The sequence below is a fragment of the Neomonachus schauinslandi genome, chromosome 5 (assembly GCF_002201575.2).
Source record: "Neomonachus schauinslandi chromosome 5, ASM220157v2, whole genome shotgun sequence".
NCBI classification, from domain to species: Eukaryota; Metazoa; Chordata; class Mammalia; order Carnivora; family Phocidae; genus Neomonachus; species Neomonachus schauinslandi.
In genome coordinates, this window is record NC_058407.1 from 93,934,119 (window position 1) to 93,959,076 (window position 24,958).

Genomic DNA, 24,958 nt, shown 5'->3' on the forward strand with positions numbered 1-24,958 from the left:
TGACTTTCAGCGCCGTACTTCCTACACTGTCTCACAGTAGCTACACAGCTTGGGGGCCATCAAACTGCAGCTCAACCTCACCCCTGCAGGAGTCCAGATGCAGGCCAAGTACAGCAGCACAAGGGACATGCTGGACTTTGATGGGGATACCATCAGGAGTGTACAATCTCGAAGCTCTTCTACAACCCAGCAGCCAGAGGCTGGGCACACAGGTATTCTATCTCCGGCAGTCCAAATTGGTCAGACTCTTGAGCAATACATGAGATGAACTATCTGAGGAATGTGCAAAGTGAGGGAAAGAGAGAGTGTTTTCATGACTTACACTTATGTGTAACTGTGCATTTTCCACAACTCGTGTGCCATGTATATGAACATCTGAAAAATTAAACTCAGTGTATACACAGATGTTTGTTTTCCTAAGATTTTGTTGTTGGCACAGTGGTTTGTAGTTGAGGGTGTGTTGTTTTTACCCAGTCGGTATAGTATACAAAAGTGAGGTCGTATGTAGAATTGAAGCAGTGTTCCTTCTTCCTGGCTTCCTGTGAAGGCCAGATCCAATGCTGTTTTATTTACCGTCTGTGATTTGATCTGGAAACTTGAATTTATAAAGGTTATCTTTTTGCTAGTTTTGAACTCATGCTTTAGGGGGAGGTTTCCAAGCAGACACACCAACCCTGGTATATTGTTGTCATAATTCTGCATCTTGAAGTTGTCTTTTAGCTCTAAAATTCTGTGATTTGATGATCTAAATAGTGGCCTCGGATGCAATTATATCCCATCCCATTCCCTTTTATTATTTTCCAGTCCATAGAAGAGAGAATTCACATACATAGAGAAGGATCTTATTTCCTGGGCAACTCAGCATATGTATATATAACATAACTTATTAACCTTACACTCCAACCATCTTGTAAGAGAGGCACTTTATGTATACAAGTGCTTAAAATAATTCCAGGCACATAATGCTCACTATATACATGTTTACTATCAGTAACATTTTGTAAATGAAGAAACTGAGGCCCCAGAATACTTAAGTAACTTGTCCAATATCACAGGCTTGTTTTTTTTTAAGATTTTATTTATTTATTTGCCAGAGAGAGAGAGCACAAGCAGGGGGAGTGGGAGAGGGAGAAGCAGGCTCCCCGCTGAGCAGGGAGCCTGATGCGGGACTCGATCCCAGGACCCTGGGATCATGACCTGAGCCGAAGGTAGATGCTTAACCGATTGAGCCACTCAGGCGTCCCCAGTATCACAGTTTGTAAGCGGCACACCTGGTATTAGAACATCATCCTGTTTGTGTTCTACTGTGAGATCTCTCCACTCACTAGAACTCAAGTCACATTTCTGCCTTACCTTGGCTGAGTTGCCCAGGAAATAAGATCCTTCTCTATGTATGTGAATTCTCTCTTGTAGGGAGTGAAAAAAAATATTTTATTACCATGTCAGAAGGCGAATTATTGGAAATGAAAGTATAAGTTGGAAGCTAAATGTAACAAATTAAATATATTTTTTAAAGATTTTATTTATTTATTTGACAGAGAGAGACACAGCAAAAGAGGGAACACAAACAAGGGGAGTGGGAGAGGGAGAAGCAGGCTTCCCCCCGAGCGGAGAGCCCGATGTGGGGCTTGATCCCAGGAGCCTGGGATCATGACCTGAGCCGAAGGCAGACGCTTAACGACTGAGCCACCCAGGTGCCCCCAAATTAAATATTTTATAATTCAATTCAAACAGCTCTTTTATAAGGTGGTTGGAGTATAAGGTTGCTAGGTTATGTGAAGTCCTTGGCATATTGCAGACACACCAGAAATGTGCATTTTTCTTTCAGTATTCCATTCCTCGAGAATTCCTAAGTGCTCTGTTCAACATTTTTGTGTCAGTCGGCATCAGAGAGATTCTCATTCAGTGACTGTATCTTAGTATGTCCTTTCTCTTTTGACCACACTCAGGTTTTCTTCACCTCTAGAAATCTGGGCACATACCTTTTCACTGTTCTCTCCCACTTCTCCTTTATCACATAGCTTTTAGGTGTTCTTCCTTTTCCCCTGTTAAACTTTTTCATTCCCTTTCTCTTCACTGACTGATCACCACCTGAGACTCACTGGTGTGACTTTATTTTATTTTTTTCTTTTTAGTAAACTATCTACTAAGCTATAAGAAGATACTGGGGACTTCCAGCCTCCTTGATGTGAAGCAAATGACAACTTTGGGATGTCAGTTTCTGTAGCCACAGGATACGTGTAATAAGATACGTTATGTTTTCCTCCAACAAATCCTGTGAAGAATCCGGTCTCAGGGTTGTGGTTTTAAGTGGCTTGTGTATAACTTCATTTTTCACTTTTGACGAGAGCCCGGAATTCTCACAAGGATTGGTGATCAGCATAATCAGGAACAGAGTGTACAAATAAGTTCTGCTGAGCTCAAGGGTGGTGAGGTAGGTGGGGCAGGATAAAACACTTACCGAAACATCTGGCAATCTTTCCGTAAGAAGTGGAAACTGAAACAGTAGGAGTAGAGGTTACAAAGAAGTGTCTTGAAGGCAAACCTCTGGAAATAGTAAGCTTACCCTACACGTATGATACCTTGTTTTCATCTTGTGATAATGCAAATATGTAGAGGAATGTCACTACAGAAGTTTAGTTATTTCTTAGAAAAATGATTTGATACAATTTTGCTATTAAAAATAACAAAGCAAAAATCATCCCAAGAATATTTTGGCAATGAAGAAAATTTAAATTCAACATAATGTTGTGATACCATTATGACTGGAAAGTTAAATTTTTTCTTTAGAATTAATAAAAATAAGTTATGTATACTCATTTATTTTCCAGATTTTCATTTTTCAATATAAAAGTTATGTTCATCTTTAAAAATGCTGAACAATTCAGAAGATAAAAAGGAAAAGTGAAAGACAACGTCCTCATACCTCCTTTCCAAAGAAAGTTTCATGTTCATGTTATGCTCAGGTTCATACTATGCCAGGTTTATTGCAAAGTACTAAGGGTATAATGCCAAATATGATATGATCCCTGTTTATAAGGAAACTTAAAAGTCTAATACAACTCTTAGCTATGAAATAAGTATGATAAGGTGCCATGATAGAAGTATATACATGACACAATGGAGAGCTTGGTCACTTCTATCTGGTAGGGGTAAAGGAGATCAGGAAAGGTTTGAGGGAGGAAATGGCCATTGAGTTGAATTGACTTTAATATGTTCCACATTATATGAAAGCAAAAATGGGAGGGTTTAAGGGGTTGGGCTGACATAGTCAGACAGATACATGAGAGAAAAGCCATGGAATTCTTAAGTAACTTTGTGTTTTTGGAGAACAATAAGCAATGTGTTCTGGCTGATGTGTAGAGTTGGAGAAGGAAGAAGCTGACAAGAAGTAAGTATAGAAAATTATAAAGGGCCTATTATATTACACTCAGGTATTTTGATTCTAAGTCCATAAATTGAGCTCACGGAAGGATTTAAACAGGAAGTGACATAATGAATTTTGTGTTTTTAGAAGACCATCTAGGCTGCAATGAGGAGGATGAATTGAAGGAGTAGGAAATTGGATGAACTAATAGCTAGGTATTTCGCACTAGTCTAAACATGAGATTAGAGGAATCTGAACTGAAGTAGTATGGGAATGAGGAGGAGGAATCAGATGCTGAGGAGGTAGAGTTTAAAGAATTGGCGACTGGTTAGAAGTGGGAAGACAAGGAAAGAAAAATATAGGTTGACTAGGTCCCATAGGATGTTATGTAGATAGTGCTGCTGATAACTGAGATAGAAGCTACAGGAGGAATTAAGAATGATGATGAATCCAATTTGAGTTTGAGATGCCTGGAAGAGAAGGAACGTGCAGTTGTATTTGCCCAAAGACACTTGCATATGCTGCATGTGGGGTGCAGGTAAGGATTCTGAGCTACATTTGTATGTGAGAATTGTTGATATTTTGGTAAGAATTAAACTTTCTGAGAATGAGCAAGATCACTGAGGATGAGAGCGTAAAATGAAAAGCCAAAAAACCCAAAGGAATAGAGTATCAAGGAGAGAATCTTAGGCAATATACCAAGTGAGGGGAGGGATACTGAGAGATTTCAATAAAAGCTACTAAGAATGAATGGCAGACAGTGGTAGAAGTGGACCAGGAGAGAGAGACATTACGGAAGCCAAGAAACAATAACTTCATGTGAGATGGAAAAGTCAATGGTAACAAACAGTGAATTTTAAAAATAATAAGCAATAAATACTGCAGAAATTTCAAGTAAAAGGAAGGTTAAAAACAATTTATTTTTTTAGCAATAAGGAGAAAAATAGATTATTGGTGATTTTTAATAGCAGGTGTTTGAAAGGACCATAGTTAAATAGGAAAATAAATAATTTCTCATTTTCTTTTTTTTAAATTTCTTTCTTTTTGAGAAACCAGCTATAAAGAGAAAAGATAAAGTGTTAGACCTGATGTATTATGAGTTTGTGTGAATGTATTTTAAAATTATTTTTTAAGATGTGAGATTCTAGGGGCGCCTGGGTGGCTCAGTCGTTAAGCATCTGCCTTCGGCTCAGGTCATGATCCTAGTGTCCTGGGATCGAGCCCCGCTTGGGGCTCCCTGCTCAGCGGGAAGGCTGCTTCTCCCTTTCCCTCTGTCCCTGCTTTTGTTCCTTCTCTCGCTATGTCTCTCTCTGTCAAATAAATAAATAAAATCTTAAAAAAAAAAAGATGTGAGATTCTAACTCAATTGCAGCTTGAAAAGAAGTACAGCAAAAGTGCATCACGGTAATAATGTATCAGGGAGAGAAAGAATAAAATCACTGATAGGCTAAAATTCCTACTGAAGACTAAATATAAACCTATCAAAAGAATATGAAAACCTATTTGGGTTTAAGAAAAAAATAAAAACCCTTTAATAATAAATTCAAGTTCTACTTTCCCCCTATTTACATTAATTACAGTATTCTCAAATTTCTCTAGCTTTTTAGCTTCACTTCCTCAGCTAAAGCATAAACCCTTCATTGAAGTGTCATAGCATAAATTGATTCACATCACATCTAATTGATTCAACAAATCTTTAGTGCATACTTACTTTTTTCTTTTTTTTTTTTTTTAAGATTTTCTTTATTTATTTGACAGAGAGAGACAAAGCGAGAGAGGGAACACAAGCAGGGGGGAGTGGGAGAGGGAGAAGCAGGCTTCCTGCTTCTCTATCCCAGGACCCTGGGACCATGACCTGAGCTGAAGGCAGATGCTTAACCACTGAGCCACCCAGGCGCCCTAGTGCATACTTACTTAATATCAAGTGGTATGATAGGCATGGGAGACACTTTTTTTATTGAATTATAGTTGACACAAAATGTTACCTTAGTTTCAGGTGTGCAACATAATGATTTGACAAGTCTATACATTATGCAGTGCTCACCACAAGTGTAGCTACCATCTATCACCATACAGCACTATTACAATACCATCCATTATATTTCCTATGCTGTTCCTTCTATCCCTTGCCTTAGTCATTCCATAGCTGGAAGCCTGTACCTCCCACTCCCCTTCATTCATTTTGTCCATCCTCCCACCAGCCTCCTCTCCTGCAACCATCCATTTGTTTTCTGTATTTATGGGGAGACCCTATTTTTAGGTGCTTTGAGAAGTGGAAGGAAGAATTTGAATCAATTATAAATAAATGTTATGTAGTGCTATTGAATATATGTAGGAGACCACAGAAGCAAATAGGGATGAATAAGTTACAGACTGCGTTTACTCATGTGGGTATTTTTGAATGAGATGACATTTGCTCTTGTCTGTGAGACTGAGTCCAAGTTTTCCAGGCAGAGCAAGATGGAAACTAGTTGTGAGGACTAGATGTACAGAGATAAAAGCAGATAGATAAGAGCTAGCATTGTGCAGTGTATTAATGGGTAAAATTAAGAAAGACAAGAATTCAGAGGGAAAAGAGGAAGTGTGATTTTTGGATTGGAATTTAGAACAGGATAAGATCATTTGGGGAATCATCAGCAGATGCTTCATACACAATGGCAGGGTAGATTATTGGGTTGAGGAATGGTTAGTCCTCAAAGGGAGGGGTATATGAGGGGGCATGTGGGCAGATGAGGCTAAAAAGTAGGACAGAGGGATGCCTGGGTGGTTCAGTTGGTTAATTGTCTGCCTTCGGCTCAGGTCATGATCTTGGAGTCCTGGGATCGAGTCCCACATCAGGCTCCCTGCTCCGCAGGGAGTCTGCTTCTCTCTCTCTCTCTCTCTGTCAAATAAATAAATAAAATCTTTAAAAAATATGAAATAAAATAAAATAAATGAAAAGTAGGACGGGATCCTACTATGCAGGGTCTTATGTAGCATGCTAAGAAACTTTTTTTTTTTTTCCTTAAGGAAGAGATTAAATTTATACTTGAGAAAATTCACCTTGGGGGTAGAGTGGAGAATGTATAATTTAAGGTGGCTATTCCTGAGATATTTCATAATAAAGAAGTGGAAAGTAGTAAGAAGTAAAACACTAGAGCCTTTCTACAATTTCATAAGGAACTGCCATAAAGGGCAAATATTAATGTGGGATTTGTTGGGAGGATAGGAAAATGATTTAAAATATTCGGATCTGGAAGGAGAGTATTAGTACTTCTGGCTCCATCACTTACTGACTATGCAAACCAAAGACTGTCCAACTCTTAGACTGCAGTTTTTAAAAATCCAAACAAAGGTTAAAAATAGTGCCAACTTAAATAATTTTTGGATGAGTCAAATGAAACACTACAGCATACATAATACACTCAGGAGTTGTTATTATCAGAAGCTGTGTGTCCTTGGGTAAGGTAGCTCACCCCCGTAGGACTCAGTTACCTACCTGTAAAGTAGGGACCATAATAATATCTATTCATAGGGTGTTCCATGATATGAGATAATGCATATAAGGCATTTATTTTAGTAACTCAAGGAGTGTTAGCAACCGTTATTAACAGTGATGCTATTTTTAAATTATATTTCATAAATGAAACTCCCTAATTGAGATATAAAAATTGACTCAGCTAAATTTTACTATATATACCAATATATATATGACTTTCTTTTTTTTTAAGATTTTATTTATTTATTTGACAGAGAGAGACACTATATTTGACTTTCTAATAAATATATATATATATATTTGACTTTCTAATTGCCATGAATTGAAAACTTGATATTCTGGAAATAGCTTATACATTTTGGATGTATATTCCTTTGAAATTATAGGAAGGATAACACCCATTTAGTTTTAGAGAGAATGAAAAGATCACATATTTGAAATAGACTCGTAAGATAAAGAAAACCTGCATTTTCACAAACACTGAAAAATACTCTCAACTCATAGAATGTTGAATATTCTCCCATGAGGAGATTTATTATGTGCCATATGTGAGGATTAAGGAGACAACAGGAAGTTGCTGAAAAGACAACATTTAAAATTTAAAAATATATCCAAAAGTCAGATATCCAATCAGCAATGTCTCATGATTAAAAATATTAAAAGTAATTTCTGAAATATTATGCACTTTGTCACCAGTTTAGTCCCCAGTTGTCTGAGTCCTGGTCAAGAAGAAGTACCAAAGTGTGGTGTTAAGCACGACAATTTAATCCTGGTTCTGCCCTTATTTTGCAATGTGGCTTTGTACAAATTATCTCAAGTTTCTTTGTCTGTTCCGGGGCTCCTGGGTGGCTCAGGTCATGATCCTTAGATCCTGGGATGGAGTCCTGCAGTGGGTTCCCTGCTCAGCGGGGAGTCTGCTTCTCTCTCTCCCTCTGCTCCTCCCCCCTGCTTGGGCTCTTGATCTCTCTCTCTCTCTCTCTCCCTCTCTCTAGATCTCCCTCAAATAAAAAAAAATCTTAAAAAAAAAATAAAGTCTTTGTGTCTTTTCCAGCTTTTATTATGCTATTTCAGAGTCATAGTAATAGCCTATATCTGGTAATACATGTTTCATTTCTCCTCGGCTCTGAGAATGGAAGTGTATAAAATTTCCCCTCTCTGATGCCCGATGAAGAGTAACTGGTCAAGTGTGACAACTCTTCATCTACAAAGTTTCTTATATCTACAAAGGAATTTGTGTTCAAAACTTGGCCTTAGCACTGTAGCCTTTTATAGTATAGTTACAATAAAAGGATACAGGAAAGCAGTGTTTTTTTTTTCTATATATATCTTATTATTCCTAAGGATGTTTATATCATTCCTTGCCCTGTCCACACCTTTTTCTAAACATGCCTCAGGAGACAGAATAGGGGTTCTCTTCCAAAAAATAAAACCACAGTAAAGCCAAGCCAAACTGAAGCACCTCCCAGGCAGCTTATTCTTCTTACTTTAGGGTATGGGTGGTCCCTGGAGAGAGACCTCATTATGATCAAGGCACTTGGAATAAAATTTAGGGATATTGAACCTATACTTAGGAAAATAGAGGGAAAAACAGCATCAAAAAGAAAGTTTCACTTTTCTTTTTTTCTTTTTGTTTCAGGTATAGAATTTAGTGATTCATCACTTTCATACACCAACCAGTGCTCATCACAAGTGCCCTCCTTAATCCCCATCACCTACTTAGACCATCCCCCCATTCTCCTCTCCTCTAACAACCCTCAGTTTGTTCTCTACAGTTTAAAAAAAAAAATGAAACTTTCAACTCTATGGTCTTTCCATCATGGAAGCCAATGTTCCTAGGAAATTGCCATATCTGCTGTAGAAACTCCCTAGGGTTGTGTTTTTCTGGGTCCTGAGATAAAACAAAGAGATTGTGAATATTGAGAAAGGGAGGCAGCGAGGTAGAAAGGGAAGGAGGAGGAAGGGAGAGAAGGAGAGAGAGAGAAGAGAGTCAGAGTAGAAAAATTTCCAAATGACCAGGGAAAGATGATTCATTGGAAGGGAATTTTTAAAACTTTGTTCCTTAGCAGAAGATATCATATACTACTTACATCTTCTGTCCTAGAGACAACCTTAGGAAGGATGATCTGTTTACATGGATATAATTATTATTAAATAATATTCTAATTCCTTAAGTCCATGCCCTCATTCCACAGTAAGGATTTAAGATTATTCTTTTTGATCCTTTGAGCAGAAGATCAGCATTTCTCTTGCCCCTGTATTATACAAGGAAAAGCAGGTTTCTTAAGGGATAATTTGGTTGATTTCCATGGTTGTTCTTTTACCCTCTTATTATTTATAATATTTGGCCAGGGAAATATCAATTACAAGAAGGAACAACATTTTAAAAAAAGTTTATGTCTGGGGTGTTGGGGTGGCTCAGTTGGTTAAGTGACTGATTCTTGGTGTCAGCTCAGGTCATGATCTCAGGGTCTTGAGATCCAGCCCCACATCCAGCTGTGCTCAGCACAGAGTCAGCTCGAGATTCTTTCTCTCCTTCTCTCTCTGCCCCACCTGCTCTTGCTTGCTCTGTCTCTTTCTCTCAAATAAATAAATAAAATACTTAAAAAATAGTTTATGCCTTTCAGATGTGTACTAATATAAATAGGCTTGAGCAGGGGTAGATAGGCATATAACAGATATTTATATATAGTTGACACATGCATTCAACGTTAATTGAGCTTCTTCCATCTGATGTTCTAGGTGCTAGAATCGATGTTCTTCTAGTGACTAAATAGACTATAATAACCTTCTTCAAAAGGAGCTTACTTTCTACAGCTATAAACCAGAAGAAATGGGTAAGATATATAATATATTTGATAGTAATAAGATTTATGGAGAAAAATAAAGCCATCATGGTGGTGGGTCCACATATGCACTTGTACTTCTGAAATCTAGAACCATCCACCTCCTCAAGTTTCTTGGGCTGCACAGAACTTTCAAGAGACTTAGGGTTTGGAGAGAATGTTTAGCTTAAGCTGTATTCTGCCCTCTGATCTTGTTCTTTTATGTTCTGCTGATTTGAGATACTCTTTGGGTCAATGCCTTGAGAAGTCAACAATTTCCAGGAAAATTTAGACCAAACTACATAGGTAAGCTAATTGAAGGAAGTAGGGGAGAAAGCAAATATCTCTAATATCTGTTCATGATTCAGAATCTCACACAAGTCAGTGAATAGAGACTAGTATGGCTAGAAGATAAATTTAGCTGAGTCCACCTTCTGCTGTCAGAAATACTGCTGAAAGCTCAATAGATTTTAAAAAAAAATCAACAAAGTTTAACTTTAGATAATCCTCTGTGCTGCTGTAAAAATTGCATAGTTTAAGTCATATTAAGTTTTCACAATTTCATTCTTCATTCATTTACTCATTCAAATATGTATTCAGCCCTTATGTGCAAGGCACTACTTTCAGTCCTGGAAATATACTGGTGAGCAAGACAGACAATATCACTGTTTTCATGGAATGTACCTTCAATGGGAGGGAGGATATAAATGAAAACAAACACATGAAAGCCATGAAAATATTAATAATCTTATTTTTAAAAAATATATGTAAAGGGGTTATGTATTAGAAATGATCTCATGGAGCTCTTCCAAGGATGCACCTTTAAGTGGAAAGCTGAGTAGCAGGGAGTAGCCTACCAACACGTGCTCTGAGTATTAATTAATGCAGGGCAGAGGAGAGCTCACTCAAACATACGAGGACTTTGTTTGAGCTCACTCAAACATACGAGGATAAGCTTCTTTGTTTCAAGGATAAACAGAGGCCAGTGAGTAGAACACTTGAGTGAGGGGAGAGTAGTTCGGAAAAGGATGAAAGAAGTAGGTTGGGTCCAGAAGAAAAAGACTTGTAATTTTAAGTGCAAAAAAGTTATTGGAAGTTTTTAAGTTGGAAATAATGTAACCTCAAATTTCAAATTGTGTTAAAAAGAGAAATCTGAATCTTCATGAAGAATGATTTGGATTTTATTCCAACTGTAATGCAATCCATTGAAAGTTTTTAACGGAGATAATTATTAAGAGAAAATAAGATTCACTTTTATATATCAATCTCAATGTCTGCTCCATGATTTTTCCTACTAGACTGTAAATTCCAAAGGATAGTAATCACATTTTCCATTTTAATCTTTCCCACTTACCATTCCCCATTTGGAAATAATGTGTAACAGAAACTTCTATACCTAGACTGCATTACACAAAGGACTGTGCTAAAGAGGAAAAGAATTTATATGTCTTTAATCTTTTTGTATTAGAACATGACTTCAAGGGATACCTGGATGGCTCAGTCGGTTAAGCGTTGGCCTTTGGGTCAGGTCATGATCTCCAGGTCCTGGGATCAACTCCCATATCAGGCTCCCTGCTCAGCGGGGAGTCTGATTCTCCCTCTGTCCCTCCCCCTGCTTGTGTGCTCTGTCAAATAAATAAATAAAATTTAGAAAAGAAAATTTTAAAAAAGAACATGACTTCATTTCCCAATGAAATGAAACACAGGTCTTGGAGACACCAGTTTCTTTGAGGGTGTTGCTCTCCCTTTGTTTCATTTTAATCACAATGCTAGATGCTATGTGTACCTGAGGGGATGGGAGTGGGAGGGTCTTCTTTGTCTGATATCACAGGTCATTTAGATTAACAGTCTCACTAGGCGATGATGGGTTCACTGTTGACTCGGTAGCCTCTGCAATTAGCAGAAGGCAAACTCGTGGGGGCGTGGCATTTATTATTTAACTGTTCAAAACTGAGATAGCTTAGATCCATCCTCAAGAAATTGATGACCATGTCTCTTTATAATCCATTTTTGCAGAGATAGAAATCAAATGAATGAACAAAATCCTTATAGAAGAGGGACTTTCAACAAAGCAATCCCAAAAAGGAAACAGTCAAATGATCATTTCTCATTACTGATAATGCAATTTTCTTTTCAGAAGAAGCACATATGGGGGGCGCCTCGGTGGCTCAGTCGTTAAACGTCTGCCTTCGGCTCAGGTCATGATCCCAGCGTCGTGGGATGGAGTCCCGCATCAGGCTCCCTGCTCTGCGGGAAGCCTGCTTCTCCCTCTCCACTCGCCCTGCTTGTGTTCCCTCTCTCACTGTGTCTCTCTCTGTCAAATAAATAAATAAAAAATCTTAAAAAAAAAAAAAAGAAGAAGCACATATGGAACTCGGTGGGGAGGCGTTTTGCGAAAGTAACAACAAATTAATTTCATCTCTTCTCTGATGATACGAAAAACGGTTCCCCGTTCAGGCATTTCTACGTCTTTCATAACTCGAATTTTCACACAAAGAAGGTTATGCAAACAACCTTTTAAAGATAAGGGCAATGCGTAACTTGATTCCGTAGTGGAACTGCTGGTGGCGTTGGGGCTATGGAAATGGGCGGGGCGTTTGAGGGAATCCCGCTGTGGAAGGGAGGCTTGGCACTGAGCCTTTTGACAGTGTTCTGAGGACAGAGGGAGTGTTATCTAGCCCCTGCTTACTGTTGTTCTTTCCCAGAACCAGCTCTTCTGACTTGCTGGTGGAATGGATCCAAGAGAAAGAAAAAGCGAAATCCTGCCTTTTCCTCTTTGTTCCCTGCAGAGCGCCGGCCTCCCTCTTCAGTTTGGCGTCCAGTGGCCCTGACCCTGCTGACTTTGTGTTTGGTGCTGCTGATTGGCCTGTTAGCCCTGGCGCTTGTGTGTAAGTCTGCGCCCTGACTTGGGGGAGGATCCTGGTTCTAAGGTTTGTCTAGGATGAGAAATACTTGTTATGTTTTTGGTTTTTTGTGTGTGTGTGGTTTTTTTTTTTACTTTAATTCTGGAGCCCATGGATAATTCAATATACCTTATTCTAAAGCACTCATTGAAATGACGAGCAGTGAAAGAAGCATTAAAATACAGCAATCACTTGCCAGCTAGACTTTTACATTCTGTTTGAGATAAGCAGGTTTTATCTGTTTGTTTACATGTCAATATTTAAAATCATCAGTTTTTTGGGGGGGTGGGGCAGGGGAAAGGCTCTGTGGAGGGGGAGGGGCAGAGAGAGTCGGGGGGAGAGAGAATCTTAAGCAGACTCCACACGGAGCACAGAGCTGCACTAGGGTCTTCACCTGAAGACCCTAGGATCATGACCTGGGCCAAAATCAAGAGTCGGATGACTGAGCCCCTAAAATCAGCAGTTTTTAATGAATGCATGATTTATCTCTCTTTCATTCTACAAAAGAGTACAGGCTGTGGTTTTTGCTCTTAGTACTCATAGCTCAGCAGCTAATACAGAGAGAAGAGATTTCATTTATATCTACTCCCTCAATATAAGGAAAGCAGAATAGGTCCTTAATTTCTACGGTATTTTTCAAAAAAGTCCAGGAAATTACAGAATCATTTCGTAAAATCTTGTGAAAACCAAACAAGGAAAAATGCATGCATGTGAAAAAAGTCTTTAAATTTCAAACAAGTAAAGACAAGTTCAAAAAGTAAAAAAAAAAAAGGAAGTGGGTGAATTTGCTTCATGAGATTGAGACCCTACAGTAATGTTTCCTGAGCAGTTGAAGAAGGTGGCTCAAGGTGAAGAGGTTACCCTGAAGAGCAGGTCAAACATTTGGTTTTTCTAAGAAATGTTAGAACTGTCCTTTGTTATTGTAACTTTTTAAAATTAAAAAAAAAAATGTTTCTTAGTGTTTCTACCATGGCCCCCCAATTTTTACTTCATTTTGATATAATTTGTTTCACAACCACCATTCCTTTTAGGGATATAAATCAACTTTCATGATTCATGAAGGATTTCTCTACTTAGATTTAGAAATCTGGAGCTTAAACCTAAGTGTTGAAATTTTCTAGCCAAGGGATACTATGGAAATTGCTTGTTCTCACTGAGCCCAATTGTTCTCACTGAGCCCAATTTGGAAGCTATAAAACTATGGAAATGATAATATGACTATTTTAATGAATGAATTAGATAACAATATATGGTACACTGTCAATGCTCAATATAATAATCAATAGATAAATGGATTTGTGGTTTTATTAAGCAGTGGTTTAAGAGTAGACACAAAATATTTATTGAGCAGTAAATATGGTTAAGGAATTTAGTCCTGAAGTTAGAAACTGTTACTAAGATTCTACATTTTCAGATTAAAAAAACGGACTTAGAGACATTAATTTGCCCAAGACAGTGCAATTTATTATGTGCTTCAGTTCAAATTTGAACACAGGCAAAATGAAATCTCAGAGCATGAGATCTTAAACAATACGATGTTTTGTCTTCCCCCATATGTAAAAAGTAGAAATAGAAATGAAGAAATCAGCTGTCCAGTCTGACTTGGTAACTTGGGTTAGTTTTTCAGTTCTATCAGCTTTCCAATACTCAGCAAGACAGCATTTCTCACAAGGAAGAAAGACTGGGGAATCTCTCCCGACAGCTGCAGTCTCTCCAAACCAAGAACAGGAAGCTTGCAGAAATCCTACAGCGTGTGGCTGAAAAACTGTGTCGAGAGCTCTATAACAAAAGTGGAGGTGAGTCCCGATCACTAAGCTGCCTCTGCCCTCAGGCTAGCTGTTATTATAGAACTGACTTTCCCATCCCTATGCCTGGGAGTCACAAGTTATTTAGTTAGTTGTCAGGCAAACTTCATGAAGAATTTGGGCACCCAGGTCAATCCCCAGTTACTGGGATCATTTAGTTCAGATAGGTCTGGGTTGTAATACATAAACGGATTCTTCAAATTCAGACATTTTGAACAACAACAAAAAAAACAATTAACTTCAAATAACCAAAATAACACTGCAAATAAATAAAACACAGGGTTATTTCTCAATTTACCTAGGTACACAAAGACCTAACAGTAGTATACATTTCATAATGCGTTCATAATTTTTTTTCCCCTTAAGAAGTTAATGAGCCATGAAAGTTCTCACATTTTAAGAGTCATATGGGATCAGGTTAAAAATACTGATGAACGGAATCAAATTACAGGTATTTAAATCCACTGTGCCTTGTCTGGGTACCATAAATCGGCATTTCAATAATGATGACAATGCCAGTGGAAGATGAACCATGCTTTGATAACCACCTCTGGACAAGACTAGATGCATTACCTCATTTCTGTGCCTTTTCCTCCTGTCTTTTTTTGGGTTTCATAGTGTCTAACTCTATTCATGTTAGCCTTCTCTTCTGTTCTGCTTATCTTGCATGCATAGGAAGCAACATACATTCAAAGTTGTCACTTTTTATTTGTCTTTCAGGGACTTGAAATTAGGATGAATCTTCCTTTCCCACACTAACCAGAAGGCCAGATTGCGTGATTACCCAGTAAAATAACACCCACAGGCACATTTCCACTTCTCTAAGTGATTCTTCCCCACATGATTAATGATCTCACTGGTCACAGTTTTCTTTCTTTTCTTTTTTTTCTTTTTTAACTTTAGTGAGGAATAATTGACACATGGAGTTGTATATATTTAAAGTGTACAATGTGATGATTTGATATACCTCTACATTATACAATGATTATCAAGGCCAAGATAATTAATACATCTACCACTTCATATAGTTCTGTTTTTCTTCTTGTGTTTCCGACACCCCACTGTGTATTGTTTTCTTTGTTGGGTGCCATGTCATCAAAAGATAATCCAGGTTTCTCTGAAAACCAGTGGTCTCTGGAATTTACATCTAGCTGTATAAAGACAAAAAGAAAGCTGTATATACAAATAAACTATATTTTGTTTAAATATAAAATCTAACATGCAAATGTATTAATGATATCCCTATTCCCATGAAAATGTTCATATACCTTTGGTTTGATGTTAGTTCTCAGTGTTATCCTGCTGCTCTCCATTTCTTTCCCATTATCCATCCATCCATCTACTCTTCCACACAAGGTAAGATTTACTGATGCATGCCATGCAAAGCATACACAGATTTCTCCCCTCATAGACCTCTTACTCGATTGGGGTGGTGGTAATAAATCAATTTAAAAAGGTAAAATAAGATGATCAACTTGTCCCAGTTTGCTCAAAACTCTTCCAGTTTTAGTATTAAAACTCCTACATTTTGGGAAAGCCTAGGTTTCAGACAAGCAAGAATGGTTGGTCAAACTAAACATAGTATGTAAGAAGGTAATCAATCCTATGGAAAATAAAGTAGATATGGTATGAGGCATCAGGGATTCAGGGATGGTGGGTTGCTAATTTATGTAGGGATACAATTAATCAATTAATACTTAATTCCTAATTAAGATGAGCGTATAGGAGCAAAGATTTGAAGACTTAGGAGAATTAGCCATGTAGATACGTGAAAAAAGCAGAAGCCAGGTAGAGAAAACAGGAAGTGCAGGAGCCCTGAAATGAATGGAGCTGCATGTTCAGGGAACAATTAGGAGTCTGTGTGTCTGGAGCAGAGTGAAGGAGGAGAGGACTGATAGGAGATAAGGTAGTGATTATATAGGGCGTTAGGTGATGTTATTAGGGATTTGGCTTCTATTTTGAGCAAAATAAGGATTCATTACAGGATCTTGAGCAGAGGAAATATAGATCTGACATGAGCATTTAAAGGCTCACTCTGCAAATATGTTGAAAATACACTGGAAGAAGGAAAAATAAAAAGAGAAATCACCTAAGAGATGGCTTTTGCAGTAATCCAGGAGAGAGATGATGTTGCCTCAAACTAGGATATTATTAGAGGAGATGAATGCATGATGGAATAAAAGGTGACATGAGAGAAATAAAGGAGTCAAGGATACTTCCAGAGTTTGGGGGCAAAGCAATTACAAGAGATGTGATCAAGTGAACCGGGAAGAATTCTGTGGTTACGAGTGGGGAAGGTTAGGGATGCTGTTTTGGGCATGTTGAAGTGGAGAGCTGAGTAAGTAGTTTGGTATAAGGTCTGGGCCGGAAATATGAACTGACTCACAAAGGAATCTCTCAATTATTTATTTACTTAAAACTATTTTACCTTAGGGAAGATTTCAAATATACAAAAATGCAAACAATAACATAATATTCAAGTGCATATTGACCATTCAAATTTTAACATGTTAACATTTTGACATTGGATTGTTCTTAAAATAAAGACGTTTTTATGGAATGATTGAGTTCCCATCCCACCATCAGGGAGTTGATTACAAGTCAGAACTCCCAAAGGCCCAAGGCCATGTATCCTCATCCGTGTTAAAAGCATGGCTGTCAGGGGCGCCTGGGTGGCTCAGTCGTTAAGCGTCTGCCTTCGGCTCAGGTCATGATCCCAGGGTCCTGGGATTGAGCCCCGCATTGGGCTCCCTGCTCGGCAGGAAGCCTGCTTCTCCCTCTCCCACTCCCCCTGCTTGTGTTCCCTCTCTCGCTGTGTCTCTCTCTGTCAAATAAATAAATAAAATCTTAAAAACAAACAAACAAACAAACATGGCTCTTAGGGACTAGTTCCTATACTTACAACCTCTACCTATTAGTCCATCTCACCCTTGACTTCTGCACTTACTTCTCTGACTTTGGTGCCCATCTTAATATCTGACACATGGAGGGGCGCCTGGGTGGCTCAGTCGTTAAGCGTCTGCCTTTGGCTCAGGTCATGATCCCAGGGTCCTGGGATCGAGCCCCGCATCGCGGTCCCTGCTCCGCGGGAAGCCTGCTTCTCCCTCTCCCACTCCCCCTGCTTGTGTTCCCTCTCTTGCTGTGTCTCTCTCTGTCAAAAAAAAAAAAAAAAATCTGACACATGGAGATTTACCATTCTAAATCATACCTTGCTTAGTATATTTGTCTTTTTTTTCTAAAATTTTATTTACTTGTGTTTAGAATAAGAGAAGAGTCCATATCTTATTGGTATATATCGCATTAAAAAAATCCTTTTATAATTATATAAGAGGATTTTGAGGAAAAAATTGTGGAAGCTTCAGTTCTTTCTTAAATACAAGGCACAATGGGTTTTTGAACATGTGAAAAGTTCCTTATGAAATTGAATATCCTCTGTGTGCTGAATTATATAGGGCAAGAAGCAAGGAAGTTCTAATCATTTATTGTTAGATTCCAAAGTCCATGAAAGCAGGTAGTGTCTGTTTTAATTTTTACTGTATACTCAGTACCAATTACAATTTCTAGCATATAGTGAGTATTTGGTAAACATTTGTAGTTATCATTTCTGGGCAATTAAATATCTAAAAGAAAGTACTCTAAATAATAAGAGTACTTGAATCATCAAGTACTATGTAATTTCAGGGGCAGAAAGATGGCAGACCTGGATAGAAAATAGCATTAAAATTGGCTTCTTTCCAAGAACACAGATGCAGCCCTTGTCCAGAAGAATGGAAGTGGCATGGGGACAAATGCTACCGATTCTGTAGAGAGAGCAAGAATTGGCAGGGCTGTGACTATTTCTGCATCGCTGAGAACGCGACCATGCTGAAGATAAACACACAAGAAGTGCTGGTAAGATTCCGTTTGAATTATTCTCGAAAAAGAGGTCCTTAAAAGAGCTATACAAGAAGAGTCTAAGGAGTCAATGTGCCCAGACTTTTGCACTTACTGCGATCAAGGTTTTACTCCTATTGTTTTTAGTGATTCCCTGAGTATGTAAAAGCTGTTCTGCTCTCCAAACAAACAAACAAACAAACAAACAAACAAAAAACCACTAGAGGAAGCTCTTCAAAATCCCCACCAGTCAGGAATCAAATAAAAAATCCCTTAATTTCTTACCGCTTTTGGTTTGGGCAAGAAGGGCACAGTATTGAGGCAAGGTTAGAAAGATGAAAATAGCATTTCCTGTTCTTCCGTTATAAAAGGACAAAGCTTTTAATTGAAAAGTATTTAATTAATTCATTACTATAACCTGCAGATAAATATCTTGTCCTCCAGAAGTTTATAACCTAACATAGATTAGTCGAGGCAAATATGAAAGTAAAATTATAAATTGACATATATTAAGTATATGCAGTTAAGATAAACTTTTAAAATCGTGTAATTGTTCCTACCCTTTTTAAAAATATTTATTATTGCCTTTGGATTTAATCCCTTAAGCAGTGTGACCATTATTTATTTTTCATTGTTTTAGCAGAAGTCTTGGCACAGAGTAGTTTATCAACAAAGGATTATTTAACTGAAATAAATGCCCAGCTCACTATGCAAACTCTTAACATCCTTCTAGTTACATCTTAATTCCTACCCACTTTTCTGAAATCTGTGATGAGTGCAACTCTGAAGTGTCTCTCATCTACTAAAATAATATTTTTAATCCTTTCTCAATGGCTCAATTTAAGCAGAAACGGAAGTAATTTGACTGAGACAATGTGTCCTACCATAATTATGCCCACCTGATTTTTCTTGTAGTCTTTGTTTCCTCCACCTCTAGCACATACTGAGGATTCAGGTATATTATAATTGAATTGTATTATATATAAGAGTAGGAAATATTGTGATTATATAGTGATATAAGTTATATATAAGTTGTAAGTTATATAGTGATTTTGTCTCATGCACTTCAAAGAATTGTACATATTTAAGTCATTTTCACATGACTTATTTTTAGAACTTTTAATTTGAGATGTCTACCATAAATTGGAAGTATTTTCAACTACACTTCCTTTGATATGCCTACTAGATAACTATTGCTTAGTGATAGTTTCATATCTATTTCCAATAATCTTTTATTGAATCAACATATGGCATTAATTATCTGAAGGGTTGAGGACATAAAACAAAGTATGTATCCTTAAGGAACTCATAGTATAGTGGAAAGGAAGGACATAAAAATTGATGATTATAATAAATTTAAATAATTTATGTTATAGAGTAAGACTGGATAGAAGGAAGTAGGTAACTAAAAAAATTTAATATAGAGGGGCGCCTGGGTCCCTCGGTCGGTTAAGTGTCTCACTCTTGATTTCAGCTCAGGTCATATCAGGGTGGTGAGATCAAGCCCCAAGTTGGGCTCCACGCCCAGAATGGAGTCTGCTTGTCCCTCTCCCTCTGCTCCTCCCCCCACCTCAAAGAAAGAAAGAAAGAAAGAAAATCTTAAAAAAATCAATATAGATATTAGAGAAGGAATGATATATGTGTGTATATATAAATACCATACAAAAATATAAATACACACACACACACATATATGAAAAATTTCTCTTTCTCCCCTTCCTTGTCTGAGACATAAATCATCCTTCCAGATTTTCTCTTACCTCTTTTTGCATTAAAGTATATTCATCATTCTTGGGGCGCCTGGGTGGCTCAGTTGGTTAAGCGACTGCCTGCGGCTCAGGTCACGATCCCGGAGTCCCGGGATCGAGTCCCGCATCGGGCTCCCGGCTCAGCGGGGAGCCTGCTTCTCCCTCTGACCCTCTCCCCTCTCATGCTGTTTCTCTCTCTCTCTCTCTCTCTCTCTCTCAAATAAATAAATAAATAAAATCTTAAAAAAAAAGTATATTCATTATTCTCTTCTCCTTCCTGTCAGTCCCTTTGCATGTATTTATAAAGATTACTTCCCCATTTTTACACTTTTCTTCCCGTATTCTTCCATTTTGCAATCACCCCACCTCTCTTTGTAAATCCGCCCCCCATATTTTTTTATCTAAATCTTAGTGTTTATTCTGTGACTTGAAAATAATGGGTCATTTATAAATCTTGGTTGATGTGATTGTTGGTTTTAGAATATCCGTATATATTCAAACTTATTAAGACAAGATAAATTCTTTAGCTTTTTCCCTCAAGTGTACCATCACCTATGTGGGGCAGGACTCGAGTGCTGTTCTCATATTAAAAGTGCTGGCTGGTCCTACGCATCTCTGTGTATACATAGTATAACATGTCTAAAGCTAAAGGTCTTCTTGTGTGCCTTTCACAGGAGTTTGCCATGCCTCAGAGCTACTCTGAGTTTTTCTACTCTTATTGGACAGGGCTCTCTCGCAACGGCAGTGGCAAAGCCTGGCTGTGGACTGACGGAGCCCCGTACTCCCCTGAACTGTAAGCCTTCAGAACATTTTGTGGGAAAGGCATTTAGCAGAGAGCTTGCACTTGAGTAACTGAGTTCAACAACTTGATTCAATAAGCATTAATCAAACCTCCACTTTGTATTGGATACTGTGTTTGTAGGAGGATGTACACAGATGTATAAAAAGAAAGCATAGTGCTTGCTTTTGAATGGCTTATAAACCAGTGAAGGAGACCTACAAAATGGTAGTAAAATAGTAGGGACAGTTCTCTGTCTGGAAGCTTTCAGGGTTTTTATTTCAGGACTGATGTCCCTTGGAGCATTATTAAGTATTTGGGATTCGCTGTCGGGGGAAGGGGGAAGACAGAGACCAAGAGAGAGAGAGAGAGAGAGAAAAGAAGGAAGAGGAGGAAGAGGAGGAAGAGGAGGAGGAGGGGAAGAGATCTTTTATGGATGAATAAACTGAAACCCAGGTCGTGATGGTAACTTGTCTAAGACCACACACCTTCGCAACTTTGCCAATACCCAGAGATAATGCAAGACCTCAGATTTCTCGGCTTCCTGTGCAGTGTAATAGGGAGCACATCTTTAGAAGTACAGTTTCGGAGGGGCACCTGGGTGGCCCAGCTGGTTAAGCATCTGACTCTCGGTTTGGGCTCAGGTTATGATCTCAGGGTCCTGCACTCAGTGCAGAGTCTCCTTGTCCCTCTCCCTCTACTTCCCGCCCCCCCCACTTAGGCTCCCTCTCTCTCTCTCTCTCTCAAATAAATGAAGAAATAAAATTTTTAAAAATACTGTCTCTGAGAATAGATTTACTGAGGTTATAAGGAGCAATATTATCAAAAATTGGTTTTACTTATGTGAGTATTTAGATAAGATGGTGCATGATATCTTTTGAAATAGGTAAATGTAATATCTATTCTAAAATATAATTACAATTTGAAGCCATGTTTGGACAGACACCTTTCTTCTCTATAGATCATATGGGATTTATTCTCCCAGGAGATAAGACATACTTAATGTAATCATTTTTATTTTATAGTAAATTAAACTGAGTCACAGAGGAAGTAGATGATTTTTCAGATGATGGTAAAATATGATAAATTTGGATTAAAGCATACCTCTTAGTTTTACTTACAAACAGTTTTTGTTGTTTTAGATGAACTGATGCTTCTAAGAACAAGTATGGAAATTGAGGGGCTGAAAAGAAAGAGCTTGGTGACCCCATCTCTCCAGTAAATTCCTTCTGCGTATCTATTCTATAATTTTATCGAGTTAGGAGTACTCCCTATGTACTTTCTGGGTATTTAACATTTCATTTTAGAAGCAAACTATGATTCAATGAACCTTTTTTTTTTTTCTTTAAGGTTTGAGATTATAATAGATTTTACTAGCCTAAGAAGCAGGGACTGTGTGACCATCCTCAATGGAAAGGCTTTCTCGAAGGACTGCAAAGAGTTGAGGCGGTGTGCATGCGAAAGAAAGGCGGCCATGGTGAAGCCCGAGAGCCTCCATTAGCTTCCCTAAGCCATTTTATGGAGGTGATGGACTCTCCCACCATAACTGCAACGTCAAGCTCCCCTCAGGGAGACTGAAGATCAGAACAGAAGTCAATCTCTTTATGTGCAGCTCTAAGAGTTTGGTTTCAGTTCCTATTTTTCCCCATGTGATCCATATTTATACAACAATTCAGCATAAAGGTTGAGCCAAGCAAAGTCAATGCAAAGGATATTTGAGACATTGGAACATGGAAAAAAAAGTTAGGAAAAGCAATTTTTCTGACTGGTGCAAGAAGGATTTTCATGCTTCCTGTTCAGGATCCCCAGCACTCCTGAGCTTGGGTTCATGCATATATTTACCAGTCACAAAGAAATCCGATGTGCCAACAACCAGTCTCAGAATCTCATAAAGTTGTAATCCACCTTCTTGACTTAGAGATCACGTCTAGTGTTCTTCCTTCTCAGCATCTAGTATCATCCCCCTGTTTCCACGTCTTCCTTCATATTTGGAGAAGTGAGAAACTTACTGAAGTAGAGGAAATAAATGTACTTAACATTCTTTGCCCCAAAGGTCAAGTAGTCTGTGAGTAATTAGCAATCATTTCCTATACTGTGCTCCTAAATACATAATTAATTCTTTCTGTTTGCTTCACTCCATATTTTTCCCTTCCTAGTCTTTCAATAAAGCCCCTATCTGCCAGGTCAATGGGCTGCTTTCCACTGGGATAATTCTCTTAGTTAGAATCTTAACTTCTTACGAACGTACCTCCCCATATCCATTGAGAACTCCAACAATTGGGACACCTGGGTGGCTCAGTCAGTTCTTGATTTCAGCTCAGGTCGTGATCTGAGGGTCCTGGAATTGAGCCCTGCTTCGGGCTCTGTGCTGAGTGGAACCTGCTTAAAATTTTTTGTCTCCCTCTCCCTTTGCCCCTCCCCACTCATGATCTCTCTCTCTAAAACAAACAAACAAACAAACAACTCCAATGATTGTGTCCTTTCCCTAGGAATTTCTTCCAGGAAAGAAATATTCTCAGCTCAGTTCCATATCCAAATTACTGTCCCTGATGCTCCCTTCAGCAATACTGAAGACCAGAGCAAAAGTCAGTCTCTTTATGTGGGTCTATAATAGTTTGGTTTCAGCTCCTATTTTCTTCCATTTGATCCATGTTTATACCTTTCAGGTACTGAAGATTTAATAATAATAAATGTAAATAATGTGAAATGTGTGTGATGGAGAAGAGATTTGTGATTTGGGGACAATTTCAGTGTGGAGATGCTCTTCAAAAGTGATAGCAATCTGTGTTCTGGTTGTTTGTGCCTTACAGAGAGTTTGTAGGGACTCTACGAGAGTACTGATTATTTGATTATTTGAGGGATAAGTCTTTGAGAAACATGCTGTCTTCAAGAAGATGATTTTAATACTCTCCTGAGATGAAATCCTTTGAGGCAAGTTTGTCATTAACACATAGCTAAAGATGCGTAAATACAATCTTAATAGGGTGAGTTATCCAATAAGGTCATGGAAAGTGGAAGAGAAACTGTGAACATCTGCACACATCACTGGCTTCTTGTGTAAGCGCCCCCTTTCTCAGGATGCCAAGATGCACAAAAGTAATGGGTTACTGCAAGTAACACCATCACAACCAGTGACTTCGTTGATTTGTAGAGAAATCAGTTTTAGGGGTTTAATGCTCGTGAGGATAATCTATTATCTTTATTTTTCAGCAGCGAAAACTAGGCTGCTTCAGTTTTATTTTCAGTAAACATCTGTTGTGTGGTGAAATGACATTAAATTAGCAAACATATGATAAAGAGAACATTTCTGTATTCATTTTCATAAGACTGTGTTACTTAGCAATCACTGCTTGTGGATTTCTTCCTTACGAATTTTCCTTTCAATTTTCTGTTGATTATGAAATTTCTTCAGTGTTGAACAAATTTTGTGTTCCATTTAGTGTGTCATGCAAAAAGACTGTATTTGTGGTCAGAAAATTAGAGTTTTAGACCTTGTATTCTGATCTATTATTGGGTTAATCACTTCACTTCACTAAGCTTATGTCATTAAGTATAAAGTACAAATGTTTATAATTTTCTCATGGTGCTGTTAGCTGAAATGAAGTAAATGTGAAATTAGTTTTATAATCCAAATTGTAATATAAAATGTAAAAGATATTAAAAATATGTAAAAAAAAGGAATTAGTAATTTTTTTTTTTTTTAAATAAGGGAGCACACACAAGCATAAACAACCCTTTTTGGAGACCTGTATTCTTTAGTAAATTGTAGAGAGGCACTTTGGAAAGCTGTGGATATTACCAAATATTTTCTATGATCAGTGCAGATATTTAATGGATACAAGTTAATATAATAAGCATGTAACAAGAAATGTGGATGAGGACTTCAGCTAAGCAGTTAAGTGCAATTTAAGTCTTGTTACTACAGGAAGAAAATGTGGTTAACCTAAGGAAAGTTGAATGACTTTGTGGACTAAGTTGTAAATAGGGACATGACACACATTGTGTTGACCCCTGGAATCCTACATAACTGCAGTCTAGTGCAGGGTTGAATGACAAGTGTCTCTTTAAATGCCATTGCTTTAAAGAGTCTAGCTGCCTGGGCAGTGGGTGTTGAATAGTATTTGAAGTGTTCCCTTCAAATCTGCAACCTGAGGAAAGTGTCACTTTAGATAGTGAGGAGGGAA

General features: G+C 38.0%; 1 protein-coding gene across 2 annotated transcripts; it reads left to right on the top strand.

The window, feature by feature from the left end:
* Positions 1-82: 82 nt before the first annotated feature.
* CLEC1A (C-type lectin domain family 1 member A) lies at positions 83-23,073 on the top strand. Of its 2 annotated transcripts, XM_021690561.1 has the most exons (6): positions 83-212; positions 12,457-12,555; positions 14,190-14,366; positions 18,115-18,266; positions 20,671-20,789; positions 22,125-23,073. In XM_021690561.1, the coding sequence occupies exons 1-6, from the start codon at positions 98-100 to the stop codon at positions 22,273-22,275; spliced, it is 813 nt and encodes a 270-aa protein (XP_021546236.1). In that variant the 5' UTR covers positions 83-97; the 3' UTR covers positions 22,276-23,073. The 2 variants fall into 2 exon arrangements, with proteins under 2 accessions (XP_021546236.1, XP_021546238.1); XM_021690563.1 differs by lacking the exon at positions 12,457-12,555.
* Positions 23,074-24,958: the final 1,885 nt, after the last annotated feature.

What these genes read in the sequence shown, in the direction of transcription:
- CLEC1A (XM_021690561.1), top strand. Translation starts at nt 98, where the DNA reads ATGCAGGCCAAGTACAGCAGCACAAGGGACATGCTGGACTTTGATGGG. An exon ending in GTTAGCCCTGGCGCTTGTGT is followed by an intron (nt 12,556 to 14,189) that starts GTAAGTCTGCGC and finishes AACTTGGGTTAG; the next exon opens with TTTTTCAGTTCTATCAGCTT. An exon ending in TAAACACACAAGAAGTGCTG is followed by an intron (nt 18,267 to 20,670) that starts GTAAGATTCCGT and finishes TGCCTTTCACAG; the next exon opens with GAGTTTGCCATGCCTCAGAG.